The sequence below is a fragment of the Columba livia genome, chromosome Z (genome assembly GCF_036013475.1).
Source record: "Columba livia isolate bColLiv1 breed racing homer chromosome Z, bColLiv1.pat.W.v2, whole genome shotgun sequence".
In the NCBI taxonomy this organism is placed as follows: domain Eukaryota; kingdom Metazoa; phylum Chordata; class Aves; order Columbiformes; family Columbidae; genus Columba; species Columba livia.
In genome coordinates, this window is record NC_088642.1 from 2,038,784 (window position 1) to 2,057,639 (window position 18,856).

General features: G+C 43.4%; 1 protein-coding gene across 5 annotated transcripts in view; it reads left to right on the plus strand.

Annotated features, from left to right (window-relative positions):
- The first annotated feature begins 3,598 nt into the window (after positions 1-3,598).
- The window catches only part of DYM (dymeclin), a 190,823-nt gene continuing 175,565 nt past the window's right edge, over positions 3,599-18,856 (plus strand). For 2 of the 5 annotated variants that reach the window (XM_065046825.1, XM_065046827.1), the window contains exons 1-2: positions 3,599-3,815; positions 11,384-11,561. In XM_065046825.1, coding sequence (XP_064902897.1) covers positions 11,422-11,561 — 140 coding nt within the window. In that variant the 5' untranslated portion in view covers positions 3,599-3,815; positions 11,384-11,421. The remainder of the gene's footprint in view (positions 3,816-11,383; positions 11,562-18,856) is intronic. The other 3 variants (XM_065046824.1, XR_010469154.1, XM_065046828.1) reach the window with 3 other exon arrangements.

The window sequence follows — 18,856 nt, forward strand, 5'->3', positions numbered from 1 at the left end:
TGCCCTTGTCCTGCTGACCACGCTGGTTTGGATCCAGGACAGGATCCCATTGGCCTTCTTGGCCACCTGGGCACACTGGTGGCTCCTGTTGAGCTTCCTGTCCATGAGTCCCCACAGGTCCCTTTCTGCCTGACTGCTCTCCAGCCACTCTGTGCCCAGCCTGGAGCGCTGCAGGGGTTGTTGTGGCCAAAGGGCAGCACCCGCCACTTGGCCTTGTTGAACTTCATCCCATTGGAATGGGCCCATTTTTCCAGTCTCTCCAGACCCCTCTGCAGAGCCCTCCTGCCTTCCAGCAGCTCCACACTCCCTCCCAACTTGGTGTCAGCAGCAAATTTGCTGATGATGGTCTCAATCCCCCCATCTAAATCATCAATGAAGATGTTGAACAGGACCGGACCCAACCCTGACCCCTGGGGACACCACTAGTGCCTGGCCGCCAGCTGGATGCAGCCCCATTCACCAGCACTCTCTGGGCCCGGCCCTCCAGCCAGTTCTTAACCCAGCAGAGAGTGCACTTGCCCAAGCCATGGGCTCCCAGCTTTTGCAGGAGTATATGATGGGAGACAGTGGCAAAGGCTTTGCTGAAGTCCAGATAGACCACGTCCACGGCTTTCCCCTCATCCACCAGCTGGGTCACCTGTTCATAAAAGGAGATCAGGTTGGTCAGACAGGACCTGCCCCTCCTAAACCCATGCTGGCTGGGGCTGATCCCTTGTCCATCCTGAAGGTGCTGTGTGATTCCATTCAGGATGATCTGCTCCATAACCCTGCCAGGCACCGAGGTCAGGCTGACAGGCCTGGATTGCCAGGGTAAGCTCTGCAGCCCTTTTTGTGGACTGGGGTAACATTGGCCAGTTTCCAATATTACTGAGGAAGAATCAAGAAATCACTATTTGAGAAAATAACATTAAAATAATCTAACTTATATTTCTTTACAGGAAGGTCTAAATGTGACACGGTACCTTCCATGTGTTTGTTCGGTAGCTCGATGCCAAGAACTTCAAATAATTGAAATACCCCTTTAAAATACTGCAAGTACATGCAAAAAAAAGAGTTCAGAAAGTTTTATGTTGCCAATTCTTTTGATGGACCTGATTCTGCAGGCAAAGGAAATTCTGGCGGGTTGAATGGAACATGATCAGCCTCTCAGGATGTCGACACTGACCCTGAATTCTGTGCAAAAGGATGTGTTAAAATTCACAAGGCCAATCTAATGAGGGTAATACAATATAACGTTAATACCAAAAAGCGGCAATCACACCCCAGCCTTCTGTACAATGCAGGACATCATTGCTGGAAGATTAGTCTTTTCAGAGGCTGCTGGTAAAGGAAATTAAGAGAAATTTAATTTACACTTAGATTAACTAAATCCACCCTCAATGAGAACTAATTCTGTTTCATTGAACTGTCTAATACATGAAGGAAGGGATTATCTCCCTTGTGTGGTTTCCTGATGGTTAGAACATGCTCGATGAACCAAATAATATCTTAGGTTGCACAGACTGTCATTATTTTTGCTTTTCAGTGAGCCTGACTGCCGTAGTTTAATTGAAACGGTCTTGAAAACCATATTTGCTGCAGTGCTTCACTTGCTTTATGAACCTTTTTTTAGCTCATAGCGCTCTAAGTTTCTTTCATTGCTGAATTTGAAACAAAGTCTTTGAAATGTTTTGAGTAGATGTATTTATAGGTAGAGAAATGTAGCAATACTTGTATTTTGCATGAGGATTGTTTATCAATTCCTTTCTTGTGCACAGTGTCACCTCTTTTATAGCCGCTCTGTTGGCTGTGCACCATTTTTATTGCTGTAGTGGTCCTATCAAACACCATATGAACACGACACTAAGGAGATTTGCCTTTCTATGCCAACGTATATGCAGTGGTCACACCCACCTTTGCACTTGCCCCGTTTGTACGTGTCCTGTTTGCTCGCACACCCAGTTGACAGGTTTTACAGGTACGTGTGAGAGCGGGGTTGTGTATTTAGTGTCACGCGCTGCGATACCGTTGCGGGGGGGTCATTTAGGGTTGTGCTCGGTGCAGAACAACGTTTAGATTGCTTAAAGAATCTGTATTTTAGAGCTCTGAAGGTAAACTCAGGTGAGGGCTCTACCCATTCACGAAAGCCAAACTTCAGCCATTCCCTCCCTGATAACCATTCGCTCTGGAGTCTGTAGTTTAGAACTTCAGAGGCAAACTTTCAAAGCCTGATAACTGTTTGACTTTCAGGAGGTAAAATCCTCATAAAGGATTTTTACTGGAGTAGAATAGAAGGGCTATACAAAGAGTATATTAAAAATCACACAGCCTTATGCCTCTAAATAATCCATTATATCTAGTATGCATCTACTTAAGCTAAATAATTCATATTAAAATTAAATCAGGCTCATCCACTAACCTATGAGCAGTAAAACCATTGCCACACAGCTCACTTAGCAGGTAGAGCCCAAAGTGGCTCATCCATGCTGTCGGATATATGGAATAAAGTGGTTGACTCGTAGTCAAATTGCACACGGTAGGAAAAGTCTGCACGAGACTCCCTGCGCCCACAAGTTATTGGGGTTCAGTTGCCATTCTGCTTCCCTCTGGGTTTCCCAAAAGAAGGTTGTGGCCTGGGTGTGGTTCAGGCCTTTCCCTCCTCTGCAGCCTGAACCAAACTGCTCTGGTTTGGCTGGGGGGGTGGAGTGCACCCGCCACAGGATTATATTGTCAAGAGTTTTGTTTTTGAAGGAACTAAAGGGTAGTTACACAACCAGCTGCTGACAGCATTAAAAACACCTCAGAAGTGAGGGTTACCAGAGGTATAAGCAATCCCAGAATGTCAGGGGTTGAAGGGCCCTGGCAAGCTCATGCAGTGCAATCCCCCCATGGAGCAGGAACACCCAGATGAGGTTACACAGGAAGGTGTCCAGGCGGGTTGGAATGTCTGCACAGAAGGAGACTCCACAACCCCCTGGGCAGCCTGGGCCAGGCTCTGCCACCCTCACCAGGAACAAGTTTCTTCTCAAATTTAAGTGGAACCTCCTGTGTTCCAGTTTGTACCCATTACCCCTTGTCCTGTCACTGGTTGTCACCGAGAAGAGCCTGGCTCCATCCTCCTGACACTCACCCTTTCCATATTGATCCCCATGAACGAGTCACCCCTCAGTGTCCTCTTGTCCAGCTCCAGAGCCCCAGCTCCCTCAGCCTTTCCTCACACGGGAGATGCTCCACTCCCTGCAGCATCTTGGTGGCTGCGCTGGACTCTCTCCAGCATTCCCTGTCCTGCTGGAACTGAGGGGCCACAACCGGACACAAGATTCCAGAATGATATAAAGCTGTGTGAGGGCAGGATTGTGCCTGGTCAATCCTCCCTCGGGCACCTTCAATCACCTCAGGTGTCACTGACAGAAAAGGCGCGTTCCGAAGGGCAGCCCGCGCCCGTGTGCCGGGCTCCCCGCAGGTCCAGCCCCGCCGCTACCAGCCGCTTGTTCCCGCGGCGCTGACCGGGCCTCCCCGCGCCGGACTACACTTCCCAGCGTGCCCCGCGGCGCAGCATCTCCCCGACCAATCCGCTGCCGCCCTGTGCGCACGCGCGCCGGGAGGCTCTGGCGACGTGGAAGGCTGGGAGGCGGTGGGTGCGCGCGCCTGCGCGAGCGGGGCCGTTGGCGGGTGCGGAGGAGCCGCCTGAGGAGAGCGGAGCGGAGCGGACGGGCCGGGCGGCCCCGCGGCTCCGGGGGAGCCCCCTGGGCAGCGGGCCGGGCCTGCGGGGGTGCTGGGACCTCGCTACCGGCCTCCCACCTGCCCGTACAGCGGTTGTAGTGCGAGCGGACGGGGTAAGCGGCGGTTCCTCCGGGCCCGCCCCGTGGCGGGGGCTGAGGGACGCGGGCGGCGGGGGGACCCCAGCGGCTTCTGGCCGCTCCGGGAGCTGCCTAAACGTCCCCGTTGTCCCCTTGCCCCGACGGCCGTTGTTGCTCGGCCCCATATCGCGATAGAGCACCGTGGAGTTGCCGATCTCCTCAGCCGGGTCCCGCTGGAACCTTCCGGGTCCTCCCTGCCCGGGACTCCCAGGACCGTCACCGAGTTGTCCCTTTATACACGGGCAAAACCACAGCGAGCGAGGTTCATACCCCTATTAGTGAAAAGACTATAAAATAGCGTATTTTCCTCTCTGTCTTTGTGAACCACAAGGTTTTTATAGTGCCCAATTACTGCATTTGCAATATAACGGGTTTTACTCTGCTTCCCGGTCACTATTGTCGGTTTGTTTTCATATTCTGAAGGTTCATGCTTAGTAAGAGTGGGAAAATATTTTGTTTTAAAAAGGAATTTGTGTCTTGGTTGCCATCAGGTTTTGTTTTGGATGCCTTCATGCCACATATTGTATATATATTTATATATGTATTGTGTGCGTGTGTATATATATATTTTATTTTAAGGTTTTGTGCTAAGTGTAGTGAATTTGTGAAGCCATAATCTGTTTTCTTTTGCCGCGTGTACTGAGGGATAATGTGCTGGGCTGCGATTATAATCATTCAGGTATTAGTAGAAGTAAGTAGATTGTTCATGTTTCCTGCACTGAGCGCTTTTTGAGTGCAGGGGAGTGTAAAGAATCTCCTGGGTGGTTTGGTCCAATTTCCTAATGCAGGCAACTGGGTTGTGTAATCCCCCGTTTTGTGGATTCCCGAGTCAAAATTGCTCCAGTTGGGGTGAAGTAAAGATGGTTGTTGCTCCTTAGATTGCCAGGAGCTTAAGCAGGTGTTGTTCTACTCTATCCCTAGGCTGTTTTCTATTTTCACATCACCGCTGTGTCAGGAGGAGCCCATGGATGGTCCTGGGGATGCTAGATGCTGCTCAACACTCTCACCTGGTGGAAGGAACCACCAGCTCCTTCTCTTCCAGTCCTGCTTAGTATTTTGGTGATAAAATCAGTAAAAAAGTGTGTGTAGCAAATTAATATTGAACTGAGCTGGCTCTGGTGCTTCCAGAAGAAGATTCCAGGGTGTTTTTAACACGTTGGTGACTGACAGAAGGTGTTAAAAGTAGGAAATCCTGTTTGGTGGTTGATGAACTGTGGTCAAAGTGGATGGTTAAACGTGATAAAGGTATTTATTCCAAGTGTATTCTCTAGAGTGGAAAGCCTATTGCACCTTAAAGCAGTCACGTGCTTTGGCAAGTGTAATTTCATTTGCAGTAGGCCCTGGAGATAAGTGATATAAATCATGATCTGTAGCATAATATAAAATTAGATGTATGTACAAAGCATATAAAACGGAGACAAATAGCTCTGTTGTAAAAATATACATAATGCCCAATTGTGGGCAGAGTACAGATGCCAAAATAATTGTATAACCTTTGAAATACAGTAATATAGACCAATATTTTTAAAAAGTAGGCTTTTTAATGAACATCTAAGCATCTTGCTGAAGCTTATAAGGTATTATAGTTGAATTTTTCTTGCTGAAACATCTCTTTGGCCATTACACAAGTTGTATTTATGCCTGAGAGTGAAACAGGGAGAAAATCTTAAATAGGTATAACAGTAATCTTAACATCCCTTCCATAAAGAGATAGATATACCACACTAGTAGCTGCTTAGATTATTAAATCATAGCAGGTTTAGCATGACTTGTGTCGTATCCAACCCAGCTGCCCATTTTAATTATGGCAGTAACTGAGTCAGCTACTACAAATTGATTTTTTTAGGTAGGTATATTGAATATAAAAAAAGAAAATGTCCTAAATAATCATAAAGCATTTTAATATCAAAGTTTCCCACACTATAATCCATTCCAGATTATCAGGTAGTTTGCGTAAAAATGATACTTTTGAGAACAATTGCTGTATTTGTGCTAATAGAAGTTTGGTTTTGGCCACAGGAAGAAGATACAGTCAAACCAGTAATACTGGTACTGATATGCAGTATGTTCTTAAGATGTAAAGTTCCATCTCGGTATGGGTTGTATATATTCTTGATTAGTCTTTTTCAATTTTTCTAAGCTCCGTATTCCATTGATATTCCCATTGAAAGCTCAATTCGTTCTTCTCATTTTGTAGTCCCAGTCCAGCTGTCCTGGAATGAGCTTTCAACAAGAAATACCCACCTACTGCGAAGAACAGAATTAGCATTTGGATTATCACTTCTTGAAACTTTTGAAACACATATTTTATACCTGTAGTAGCTATTTAACAGGTGGAGAAACAGCGAGCCTTTTAGACTGTAATATAAGGCGTGCTTGACCTTCTAATGGTGTTTTACTAATCAGATTAAAGAGATTATTTCTGTATGTATTCCAGAAAACACTTGCTGTGTTTGAGTTGTGACTTTAACGTGAGACGTAGGAATGTAAAAGTAATGATAGAGGTGTTTTTCCTTTTTAAATTGCCCCCCACATTCTTCCTTCACGTTATGATAGGATGTATTTCTAAAGCTGATGCTGTCCTTCTAGTGTCAAATTATAAGGATTGGTTTAGTAATTGTTTAATAAAATGTCATCACTGGAATGATGTAGGAGGTCAGAAAAAAGCTCTTTAGAGTTTTTGAACCTTCAGGGCCATTTGGCTACAAGTATCGTGTTTTAGTGTGGGAGTGGAACCGGCAGCATTAATAAAGGATAAAATTCGGGAGATCTTTTGGAATTTTATACTAATGAACAAGAGACCTGTTTTGTTGCATGTGTGGCAATTAATAGAATAGAAATGCTTATTGTTTTTATTCTGAGGCAAAAGGTTGGAACAGAAAGAAGTACTGGCATTTTTTTGGTGAAGCTTTTTGGGATCTTGTCTAACTTTAGAGAAAAGCAGTTTGAGCAAGGTGGTTGTTTTTTGGCTCTTTTCTTTCCTTTCCCCCTACGAGACAGTAATTCCAGTTCAGGCTGTGAAGGTGACGAGTAGTTCATCTGTAATAAGCTCTTTTGAGCTTAGTAAACGTGCCTCCTTAGTGATCACATTAATAGATTTGATCACCACAACAGTAACTTGTTAGATAGTGATTATACGTTATTCTAAAGAATGAAGAAAAATATGTGTTGAGATAGTACTAAGAAGATACAGAAGCTGCAAATCTCAGTCTCATTTATAGAATTTAGGGTTTCATTTTCCTGTCACCTGCTTTTCAGAACACTTTTCAGCAAACTGTGGTCTTTAGAATAAACTGGCAAAGACAAAGGTGATTTATAGCATCAGTTACTGAGCGGTTTGGTCAACAACCAGTGTCTGGGCTCACTCGCGTCCCATTTCTTCTGCTTGAAATATTCTAATTTACCAAGAAGGTCTTGAAAAATCCCTTTTTCACTTGGAAGCAGAACAACTGTCCAAGTAAGCAGACTGTGCTCTTCCAAATTAGCATTTTTTTAACTTATCCAGCACAATAAGCAGTGGACAAGTCTGATTCGGTTATCTTGGGAGCTACCTAAAGATTTGGTTTTCTTGTATTTAAGTATTGCCTGGACCACTTAATGATGATGTTGCATTTCTTATTGCTGTACAAAAGTACGTCTGTCCTAAGGTCTTGAGCTTTAAGGAAGCACATTTTGGTACCTGGTGAGTGGTTAGTGTGCTGTGCTGCTGCAAAAATGTATTAAAGGACTGTAGATATAGTGGAAACAGTCGCCATCGAACTTCATAGAGTTTGAAAAATGGTAGAGGAGAAATAAATAATTTGACCAATATCTAGAAAACTATGAAATATATTTGTCCCCAAGTTGCAAAGATTAGACCTATTTATGGTTGACCAGGTTCTCAGAAAGAGAGATAGATCTTTTTTGATGGTTTATGTGCCTGAACACTGTGTTAAAATAAGAGGTGTGGGGAAAGGGAGTTGGAGAAAGGAGTGGTGGCCAAATACATGATAGAAAAGTGGAGGAAAATTGCAAGTCCGTACAGTGAAAAGTAAAAGAAGCTGAAAAAGTCTTTCCTGCGTAACTCATTAACTTAAAACCAGTAGGAAATGTTTTTAATTTCTAGTTGTGAAGGATGCGTTTATTCTATTCTGAAATCTCCACTGCTGGTCGGTGATAAGTGACTGGTGTGTAAGAGGAGATAAATTCTTAGTAGTAGTGTGTTCATCTCTACTAAGTATCAGTAGATTTTTCCTTTAGAGGAGTATAGGGAATAGAATGTTTTAGGAGAGGAAATTAAAAACCTGGGGTATAACAGAGGGGAAAAAAATAGGTTTATTTGAATGCTCTAAGTTAAGTTGGCGCACAAATGATTAGAAGGCAAAACTTGCAAAGTCCATGTACCTACTAAGTACTTTACAAGTATTTGTCTACCAATTTGATTCTTTTGATTGATTCTTCTGTTTAATCTCTAGCTTTAGTATTTGTTGACTTTATTTCAAAGGTAGTGTACTCTAAGTCTTTCTTTGAGGCAGCAGAATTTGTATTCAAGTAAGATGCATTCATTCTGTTCCATGAATAAACATTCAACCGAAATTCTGGAAATCCTCTTAAACTAATTACATTTTATAATCCTTTAATGCTTCTCCACAGAATTCCCTGGCATAAACTTCCATTTTCACTCACAGGCCACTTTTAAATTTTTCTTCAAGTCTCCATGACTAAAATGACTTCTGCTAATTCTGTATCTTCAGAACTTTATGCTAAATGAGACATGAATGAGGTTATGATTGTCCCTCTCTTCCCTTTGGTCAGATATAAAGAGGGGTGGTAGAAACCGAGCTGCTTCGTATATACAGAATTCCACGGGTGCGCGGTGGCAGAGCTACAGCGGTGCGGTTGTAAAATCTGATATACTGATCAGTGTAAAGTTTCATCTCACTGTGTTCTGTCTTGTAGAGCAGCTAATAGCGATGGTGGAGGGTGGAAAATATCCCGTGTTCTGCTCTCAGTCTATGCTGGCGTTTTGTTGTTTCTGAAATATTTGGGTGCTGTGCATTCGCTCTAAATCTCAAATATAAATTCTTCAGATAGCCTTAGTGATGGCTGCAAACATTGTTTCTATTTAGTAAGTTTTTCTCATTGTTATACTGTTCTTTATTAATATTAACTGCTACTAGAACGATATTTTCTGGAAGCAACTGCTTCTGCAATACTGATGAGTCTTAATAGGTACTGGAGTGATTCTTGAAACAGATCCTATATCTTTATGAAGACCAAGGGGAAGAGTTGTTACCAAGTAGTATCTTACATCTTCTAGTATAGCTGTTCCTCTTCTTATTTCTTCTATGCATAAATATAAACTTTCAAAGCTATTAGTCACAGTTCTTTCTTCTCAAAAGATGGAAGATTATTGAAGCTGGTGTCCTGGAAAGATATAAGATGCTTAGGAGCATCCCTGGTGAATAGTTAATAGCATCATGGTGTTTTTTTCTTTAATTAAATTGTTTATAAAGGTGAGAAGTGCTGACGAGCAGCATGGAGAATTGAAACCTCATCATTCTCGCACAGGTCAAGGACAACACAGCCGGTAATGAAAAAAGGTTTTGGACAATATCTCTACCAGCTTCTGCAGCATTGCTTCAAAAAGCAGTTTTTTGATGTATATATTTTTTAGCTTTTTCCTCCTTGAAGACAAGAGGTTACAAGGTGCAGATCATTGATAACACGCAGCAATTTCCTCCATGACGGACTCCCTTTCTTGACAATAGAAATAATTTTCTATCTACACATATCCACTTGGAAAAAAGGTTTTTAATAGCTTGTCAACTTGATGTCCCTGCTTAAATTGTTACCCCAGTCCACAAAAAGGGCTGCAGAGCTTACCCTGGCAACTCCAGGCCTGTCAGCCTGACCTCGGTGCCTGGCAGGGTTGTGGAGCAGATCATCCTGAATGCAATCACACAGCACCTTCAGGATGGACAAGGGATCAGCCCCAGCCAGCATGGGTTTAGGAGGGGCAGGTCCTGTCTGACCAACCTGATCTCCTTTTATGAACAGGTGACCCAGCTGGTGGATGAGGGGAAAGCCGTGGACGTGGTCTATCTGGACTTCAGCAAGGCCTTTGCCACTGTCTCCCATCATATACTCCTGCAAAAGCTGGTAGCCCATGGCTTGGGCAAGTGCACTCTCTGCTGGGTTAAGAACTGGCTGGAGGGCCGGGCCCAGAGAGTGCTGGTGAATGGGGCTGCATCCAGCTGGCCACCAGGCACTAGTGGTGTCCCCAGGGGTCAGGGTTGGGTCCGGTCCTGTTCAACATCTTCATTGATGATTTAGATGAGGGGATTGAGACCATCATCAGCAAATTTGCTGCTGACACCAAGTTGGGAGGGAGTGTGGAGCTGCTGGAAGGCAGGAGGGCTCTGCAGAGGGATCTGGATAGACTGGAAAAATGGGCCCATTCCAATGGGATGAAGTTCAACAAGGCCAAGTGGCGGGTGCTGCCCTTTGGCCACAACAACCCCTGCAGCGCTCCAGGCTGGGCACAGAGTGGCTGGAGAGCAGTCAGGCAGAAAGGGACCTGGGGGGACTCATGGACAGGAAGCTCAACAGGAGCCACCAGTGTGCCCAGGTGGCCAAGAAGGCCAATGGGATCCTGTCCTGGATCCAAACCAGCGTGGTCAGCAGGACAAGGGCAGTGATCCTTCCCCTGTGCTCTGCATTGAGGAGGCCACACCTGGAGTGTTGTGTTCAGTTCTGGGCCCCTCAGCTCAGGAAAGAGATTGAAGTGCTGGAGCGGGTGCAGAGAAGAGCAACAAGACTGGGGAAGGGACTGGAACACAAGCCCTATGGGGAGAGGCTGAGGGAGCTGGGCTTGTTTAGTCTGGAGAAGAGGAGGCTTAGAGCTGAGCTCAGCACTCTCTAGAACTACCTGAAGGGAAGTTATAGCCAGGTGGGGCTTGGTCTCTTCTCCCAGGCAGTCAGCAATAGGACAAGGGGGCATGGGCTTAAACTCTGCCAGGGGAAATTTAGGCTGGATATTAGAAAGAAATTCTTTACAGAGAGAGTGGTCAGGCATTGGAATGGCTGCCCAGGGAGGTAGTGGACTCGCCATCCCTAGAGGTTTTTAAACTGAGATTGGCCATGGCCCTTAGTGCCATGATCTAGTAAACGGACTAGAGTTGGACCAAGGGTTGGACTCGATGATCTCTGAGGTCTTTTCCAACCCAGTCGATTCTGTGATTCTGTGATTTCTTTGTAGTTTTCCCCACTCGTAGCAGCCTTGATATCGATACAACTGTGATACTGTGTTCTTGTTGAGTGTGATTTATGAAGTCCAGGTGAGACAGTGACTGAAGTATATAGCACAGTAACTTTTAACTTCCTTGGATGAAGAGGTCATTGTTGAAAGAAAGAAATGTCTTTCTATGTGCCTGTTTTCTACATTTCAGTAATTATTCATGACAGTGAACTAAAGCTTTACTGATTGCTAATTTAGGATCTGTATATTCCTCATTTGTACAAAAGACTTCAAATGTTTCTCTCTTTTTTTTTTTTCCTTGAAGAAATGAAAATTTAGAAAAGAATTTGCCAAATTAAGAAGATGGGAGCAAATAGCAGCAGCATCAGTGAGCTTCCAGATAATGAGTACTTAAAGAAATTAGCAGGAGCGGAGCCCATCTCTGAGAATGACCCATTCTGGAATCAGCTGCTCTCTTTCAGCTTTACCACTCCAACAAACAGGTAAGAGGGTTCTTGTTGAAAAACTAAACCTTGGTTGTGTATTTCTAAGTCAGCAAGCAAATGAGTGGTTTTGTTAATGCTGTTGTAGGTAGCAGAGGAATAAATGCGTGTGTAAAATGGACCGTTGTTTCTAATTTTGGAGGCTCTTCCACCACCTCTTCCATTCCTGTGGGTTCCTTTTTTCTTGTTTTGTTGTTTCTTTGGGAAAGCTTCTGGAGTTGCTCAAGACTAACATGTTGCTATGCGACCTCACCCAGGCGTTCCTGCTCCAGCAGGGGGATTGGACTAGATGATCTTTTGAGGTCCCTTCCAATCCCAAACATACTGTGATACTATGATCCTGTGATAATATTTCCTCTTGACTTACAGTACATCTTCCATAATTTAATTGTAGGTTACCTGTTGAGTTTCTTTGGATGGCTTTACCCTACCCGTCTTTTACATTTTACAAAGAAGCTTGGCATGTATCCACAAAAATATTTTCTGAATATCTAAAATTCAAGTTCTGTGTGTCTCTTCACTCCAGCAAGTGGTGTAGATATTAACAGAATTAATATTTTGGGGAGGATCCACAGAAAATGAATCCTTGTCCATTGCTAAATTCATTGGCCTACCTATTGATTATCAGTCTTAGCAGTCTGGTACCTAATACTTCTAATACAGTACCTAATACTTCTAATTATCACTTAAACTGTTTTTTACAGTTTATAATGTGACCTGATAATCTTCTGCCAGGTGAACATCTCATTTGACCCCTTTATTACTATCATCGGTATTTCCTTGCAAATGATCTGGCTTTTTCACAAAGGGTAGTAACAGACACCATCTAACCCCTTGCGTAACAGGTTTAAATAGGCCACAATGCCTTACTGCTAAAATTTGGAACACTTTTCACCCTTAATAAATTGGAAATGTGTTTAAGGGCTGTTGTGGCCAATTTGCCATCTTTAAATTTATTTTTTTTTTTTTGTTAAAACAGAGCTCCTGTCAAAAGAAATGGTATTTTTTTTTCAGAAGGTGAAAAACCAGTGCAGATTTATGACTCCTCTGAGCTCTCAAGTCTTAAATACAGATCACTGATTGAATAAAGAATGGGATACAATTTCACAGTATCACAGTATGTTTGGGATTGGAAGGGACCTCAAAAGATCATCTAGTCCAATCTAGTCCATCTAGTCCACAGGAACATGTCCAGGCGGTTTGGAATGTCTGCAGAGAAGGAGACTCCACAACCCCCCTGGGCAGCCTGGGCCAGTGCTCTGCCACCCCCACGGAGAAGTTTCTTCTCAAATTTAAGTGGAACCTCTTGCGTGCCAGCTTGATCCCATTACCCCTTGTCCTATCATTGTTTGCCATTGAGAAGAGCCTGGCTCCATCCTCATGGTACTCACCCTTTATATATTTATAAACATTAATAAGGTCACCCCTCAGTGTCCTCTTCTCCAAACTAAAGAGACCCAGCTCCCTCAGCCTTTCTTCATAAGGGAGATGCTCCACTCCTTTAATCATCTTCGTTGCCCTACGCTGGACCCTCTCCAGATGTTCCCTGTCCTTCTGGAACTGAGGGGCCACAACTGGACACAATATTCCAGATGTGGTCTCACCAGGGCAGAGTAGAGGGGAAGGAGGACCTCTCTTGATCTACTGACCACCCCCCTTGTAATACACCCCAGGATGCCATTGGCCTTCCTGGCCACGTGCTGGCTCATGGTCATCCTGTTGTCCACCAGGACCCCCAGGTCCCTTTCCCCTCCACTGCTCTCTAATATGTAATTTCCCAACCTATACTGGAGCCTGGGGTTGTTCCTGCCCAGATGCAGGACTCTACACTTGCCCTTGTTAAATTTAATCAGGTTATTCCCCGCCCAACTCTCCAGCCTGTCCAGGTCTCTGATGGCAGCACAGCCTCTGGCGTGTCACCACTCCTCCCAGCTTGGTGTCACCAGCAAACTTGCTGATAGTCACTCTATTCCCTCATCTAAATCGTTAATGAATATATTGAATAATATTGGCCCCAGCACTGCCCCCTGAGGCACTGCACTAGATCCAGGCCTCCAACTAGACTCCGCACCATTGACTACCACTCTCTGGCTTCTCTCCTTAAGCCAGTTTGCAACCCACCTCACTACTCTATTGTCCAGACCACACCTCCTCAACTGAGCTGTGAGGATGCTGTGGGAGACATGGGACTACCAAGTTGGACAATATTCTATCAAGTCATATAATACCATGTTGATTTGGTTTTTTTGGGGGGTGAAATAGTTGCATGTCAACCCCCATCAATTTTTTTCAGTTATTCTACTGCTTCTTCCTCCACTGCCAAAATAAAGGAGTATTTCATAGTTTGCAGCTTTTTTTCAAACACAAAAAATACACAAACAAGAAACATAATTAAAAAAACCAACCAAACGAAACCAAACTGATCCACCAGTTGAAAGTTTAATTAGCTGAACACCAGATGGTGCTCTTTGCCCGACAACTGGAAGAAAGATATTTTGAGAGGCATCTTTGTGCAGCTTAATAATTGGAAGGAAACAACAATTTCCCATTAAGTTAGAGAGAAGCATTTGACAAATGATGTTGGATGTCGTTGGGTGCGCAGCCGTTGTGTAAATCAGATAACCTTGCCTGCACGAACAGAGCAATAGAGGTCGATGCTCATCTCTGAGATGAAAACCTCGCAAAGTATCAGGTTCACTCTGTTTTGTTTTAATGAGGCTTGAGCGCAGGTCGATCTTTAGGCAGGAGCAAGATGCCTTTTTTTGGCTCTTGTGGAAAGGAGCCGGTTTTCACCTGGTCAACAAGACGCAATTTAGTTTTTTTCTCTAATAATACTTATTTACTTCCTTGAATTTTTGCAAAGATGGGACTGATACGATCCCCAGGTGGAAGGGGGTCATATTCTCTGCATGCTGCTTCAGATGTACTTCTGTCCTATATATGACAGTGCTATAGGGAAAGAGGAGAAAAACATGCAAAGGGAAGGTAGTGGGAGAATATATAGTCATAGGAAAGCCAACTAACAATAAATAAGACAACAAAAACCAGCGACACCTGGGACATGGTGGGATTGGGTTCACTTTGAGTGACACCTTGTTGTCATGAAGAAACCAATAGCTGCAAGGAAGACATATATTTAAGGGAAATTTGAATCTGTTGGTATAAGTTTGTGGGTTTTTGAACACTCTTCCATGCTGGCTGCTGGGAGTGTGATATTCTGCTTTTCTGAGCTGTTCTTGCTCTCATCATGTGGATTTTCTTCTTAGTTAAGCAAGTATTAAGAGTGACTATGAAGTGGGGGTAATTCTGATCTGTGCATTCATAAGTGCTGATTATGAATCAACCATCAATTATCAGAAATGAGCTGTTGGTAAATCCATATTCACTGCCCGTGACCATGAGCAATAGTTACAGCCACAGCAAGTCTGGAGTATTTGGCAAGTAAAGCCACTTAAATGATTTAGAAGTAGGAGATGAGTAATATACACATAAATGACTGTAAAATAAAAGGCTACTAGCAGTTTAGTTTAGGTTGCCTCATGCTTTGCACTGTAAAAATTGTGTTATAATCCCCTCTTCTGTAAAGCAGGTTATGGGTGGCAAGTAGGTAAAATTCCTTTCTTTATATATATTTTTTTAATTACTTTTAATTTTCCTTCACATATCCTTATCTGTTGCACAGAATGGACTCACGGGAGCAGAGTTAAAATCATATAAAACCTATTCAACCTGCCACTTGCCACATTTCAAGTGGCTGCCTTATCAATCTGAATACTGTCTGGATATTGGCAAAATAACATAACAGCTTTTCTGGATGACTTGTTTAGTTATTGTCATGAACAGGAGCCCTGAGATGTATTTTGGCGTCTCGGCTCTCGGTTTACGCAGACTTTTGTGTCTGCCTCTGCTTATGCGTCGCTCCCAAAATTGCAACCTCCTTCTTAGCGGCGGCGTTAGTTACAATTCTTTCCTGATGGAAAACTTAAACCGGACTTAACTAAACCAGAACTTACTGAAAATCATGTGCTTAATATTTACTGTTCCACTTTGTTCCTTCCCCGGAGTTTTTAATGAGCGGCTGCTTCCAGAATAGTGCGCAGGAGCCTTTAATGGAAAGACATAAAACCGAGCGACTTTTATGTTGCTTTAATATGGTAAATTTTGAAATTGGTACAATAAATTATACGCGGCTTTGGATTCTTTTGACATCTTTCCTCTGCCTAGTCCATTAAAGTCAAGGTTCCCACAGTGTGAATTTACTGAATGGGCTGATTCTTCTGTTTTGTAGTCGATGGCAAGCAAAAAACCTTTACTTAGAGGAAAAAACCATCTGGAAAGCTGCTGTTTTTTTGTCTACTACATTTGGGTCTTCTACCACGGTGGCTACCCTTATTATAATAAAAATGTTTATAATGTCATTTTATATACAGAATACTTTCTATTGCCACGTTGAGATATTTTCACAGAGTCACACACAGAATCACAGAATGGACTGGGTTGGAAAAGACCTCAGAGATCATCGAGTCCAAGCCTTGGTCCAACTCCAGTCCATTGACTAGATCATGGCACTAAGTGCCATGGCCAATCTCAGTTTAAAAACCTCCAGGGCCGGTGAGTCCAGCACCTCCCTGGGCAGCCATTCCAATGCCTGACCACTCTCTCTGCAGAGAATTGCTGTCTAATCTCCAGCCTAAATTTAAGCCCAAGCCCCCTTGTCCTATTGCTGACTGCCTGGGAGAAGAGACCAAGCCCCACCTGGCTAGAACTGCCCTTCAGGTAGTTCTAGAGAGTGCTGAGCTCAGCTCTAAGCCTCCTCTTCTCCAGACTAAACAAGCCCAGCTCCCTCAGCCTCTCCCCATAGGGCTTGTGTTCCAGTCCCTTCCCCAGTCTTGTTGCTCTTCTCTGCACCCGCTCCAGCACTTCAATCTCTTTCCTGAGCTGAGGGGCCCAGAACTGAACACAACACTCCAGGTGTGGCCTCCCCAATGCAGAGCACAGGGGAAGGATCACTGCCCTTGTCCTGCTGACCACGCTGGTTTGGATCCAGGACAGGATCCCATTGGCCTTCTTGGCCACCTGGGCACACTGGTGGCTCCTGTTGAGCTTCCTGTCCATGAGTCCCCCCAGGTCCCTTTCTGCCTGACTGCTCTCCAGCCACTCTGTGCCCAGCCTGGAGCGCTGCAGGGGTTGTTGTGGCCAAAGGGCAGCACCCGCCACTTGGCCTTGTTGAACTTCATCCCATTGGAATGGGCCCATTTTTCCAGTCTATCCAGGTCCCTCTGCAGAGGGGTAAAACCATGGTTTTCAAAGATGACTCCTTTCTTTTACCATCTTTTATTAATTATTGTTTTGTTGAAGTCTGTAGGACTGATTGTTTGTAAATATAAAGTAATTGGAATTAATAGGTTTCTACCATATATGCCAGAATAGCTGTCTGCAAAGTCCAGCTTTTTGGCAGTATGAAGCCAGAAATGAAAATCTACAGTCAATGAAAATTACAGTGTTCTTTTTTGGAGCAACAGGCTTCTTAATTTACCATTTCTTCCGCACCTTTACTGAAAAGATGCTTTCTTACAGAAAACTAACTTACTGATGAAGAAATAAGCTTGACGTAAGTTGTTTTATTAAATGATAGAAGAGCAATTTCAGCGAGAAAACCCAGAATTTATATTATCTAAATATTGTTTCTGTATTATGTTTTACCTGGTCAATAATCAATACCTTTACGTATCATAACTCATCATTTTCACTCTTCCTTGTGCAATATAAAAGGGCAATTTCGACATCTGATATCAAAGGGATAGTTTTGGAGCTTGCAAGTTTAAACTTAATTCTGATTTCTTCTCTCTCCTTCCCAGCACTTACTATGGGATGCAGATATTTCCTATCTAGAGATGGGTTTGTAGTGACAATTTAAACGCCAAATATTCTGACTGCTTGTCTTGGTGAGACATTGCAAGACACTAATCACTGCAATACCTCTCATGTTTTGATGCCTTTGATATAAACCAAGATGAATTCATTTTCTTTCAAGTGTTAGAATTAATTTCACTATTAAGTACGGTTTTGCTGAGGTCTGTGGGCCTACCCTCTATAGAAAAAGGCAAATAGAATAACTTCTTGCTGTGTGGTTTAGCATTGAAGCTTTAACATTTCTCCCACTGCTCACACCCCGTTTGAATCCCAACACCAGGTTGTATCTTTTACTCACTCCTCACAAAATTGTAGAGGTGGTAAATGGGATATTATACTACTTGCCCAAACCCAAATAATTTAGTTCAGGTAGTACCAGGTGAAACATATGCAAACTCACCCAGGTCACTGTGATCATTATATGACAGTAATTAATGAAAAATGGAGGTTTTAGTGTTAAGTTGCCATTATTCTATTAATTCATTAACCAAATGTCATCTCTGCAGGGATCGGAGAGCAAAGGCAACACCACAGCTGGTTGTAGCATTTCCTTTATGAATCTTGGCCCTGGCGTTTTCTGCTTAAGTGTTAATATAATGTATCTTTTGTCTTCACAAAAATATAGGCAACTTTTCCCTTTCTCTCCCTTTTTTTCCTGCCTACATTAAGAAATCCACTGCTAAGCTTTGCTCCAAGTGCCTGGAAATTGGGCTATTTTTTGTACCTCCCCACTATACTCTGTCTATGAATCCATCCATGAGAATGTAGCTCTAATATTACTCATATTGAATATAAACCCACTATTTTCAGACTTATTTGTTGTGGTAGTGTCCTGCTGCATCTCCTCCTCTCTAGATGTTTCTATTAAACTGAAATGTTACAGATATTGTTGTCTTCAGGATGGCAAAATTCAGTTCTTGTATGAATGAGACTTTGAGACTGGGTTTAATGTTTTTAAAGTATATATAGAAGTTTGTTCTTTCCGAAACTGATGTTTCAAAGCGATTTATAAGGGAGGAAAACGCTGATATTTGATATAGAAAAAAGCCTATCTCCATAATGTGAAGTTGTCCTAGCTCTGCTATCAGGTCGCTACACACTAAATTAATCAGATACACAAGAAAATTTGCAGGCGTCCTAAAATTTAAGTTTTGGCGTCTCTGTCTTGAAACATTTCCTATTAAAAAGTTTTGGAATGATTCTTTTTGCTGCTGTTTCTACCGATATCTTTACCTCCTCTTCTCATCCTCATTGCTTAAACTCAGCTTCCAAGAGCTCAAATCACCGTGGGTTTCCACCAGTGGAGCTGGTTTAGGGGCTTCCCAAATATCACCGGAGTTAATCTCGGCTTGATACAACTGTGCTGTCAACTGGATTACAGT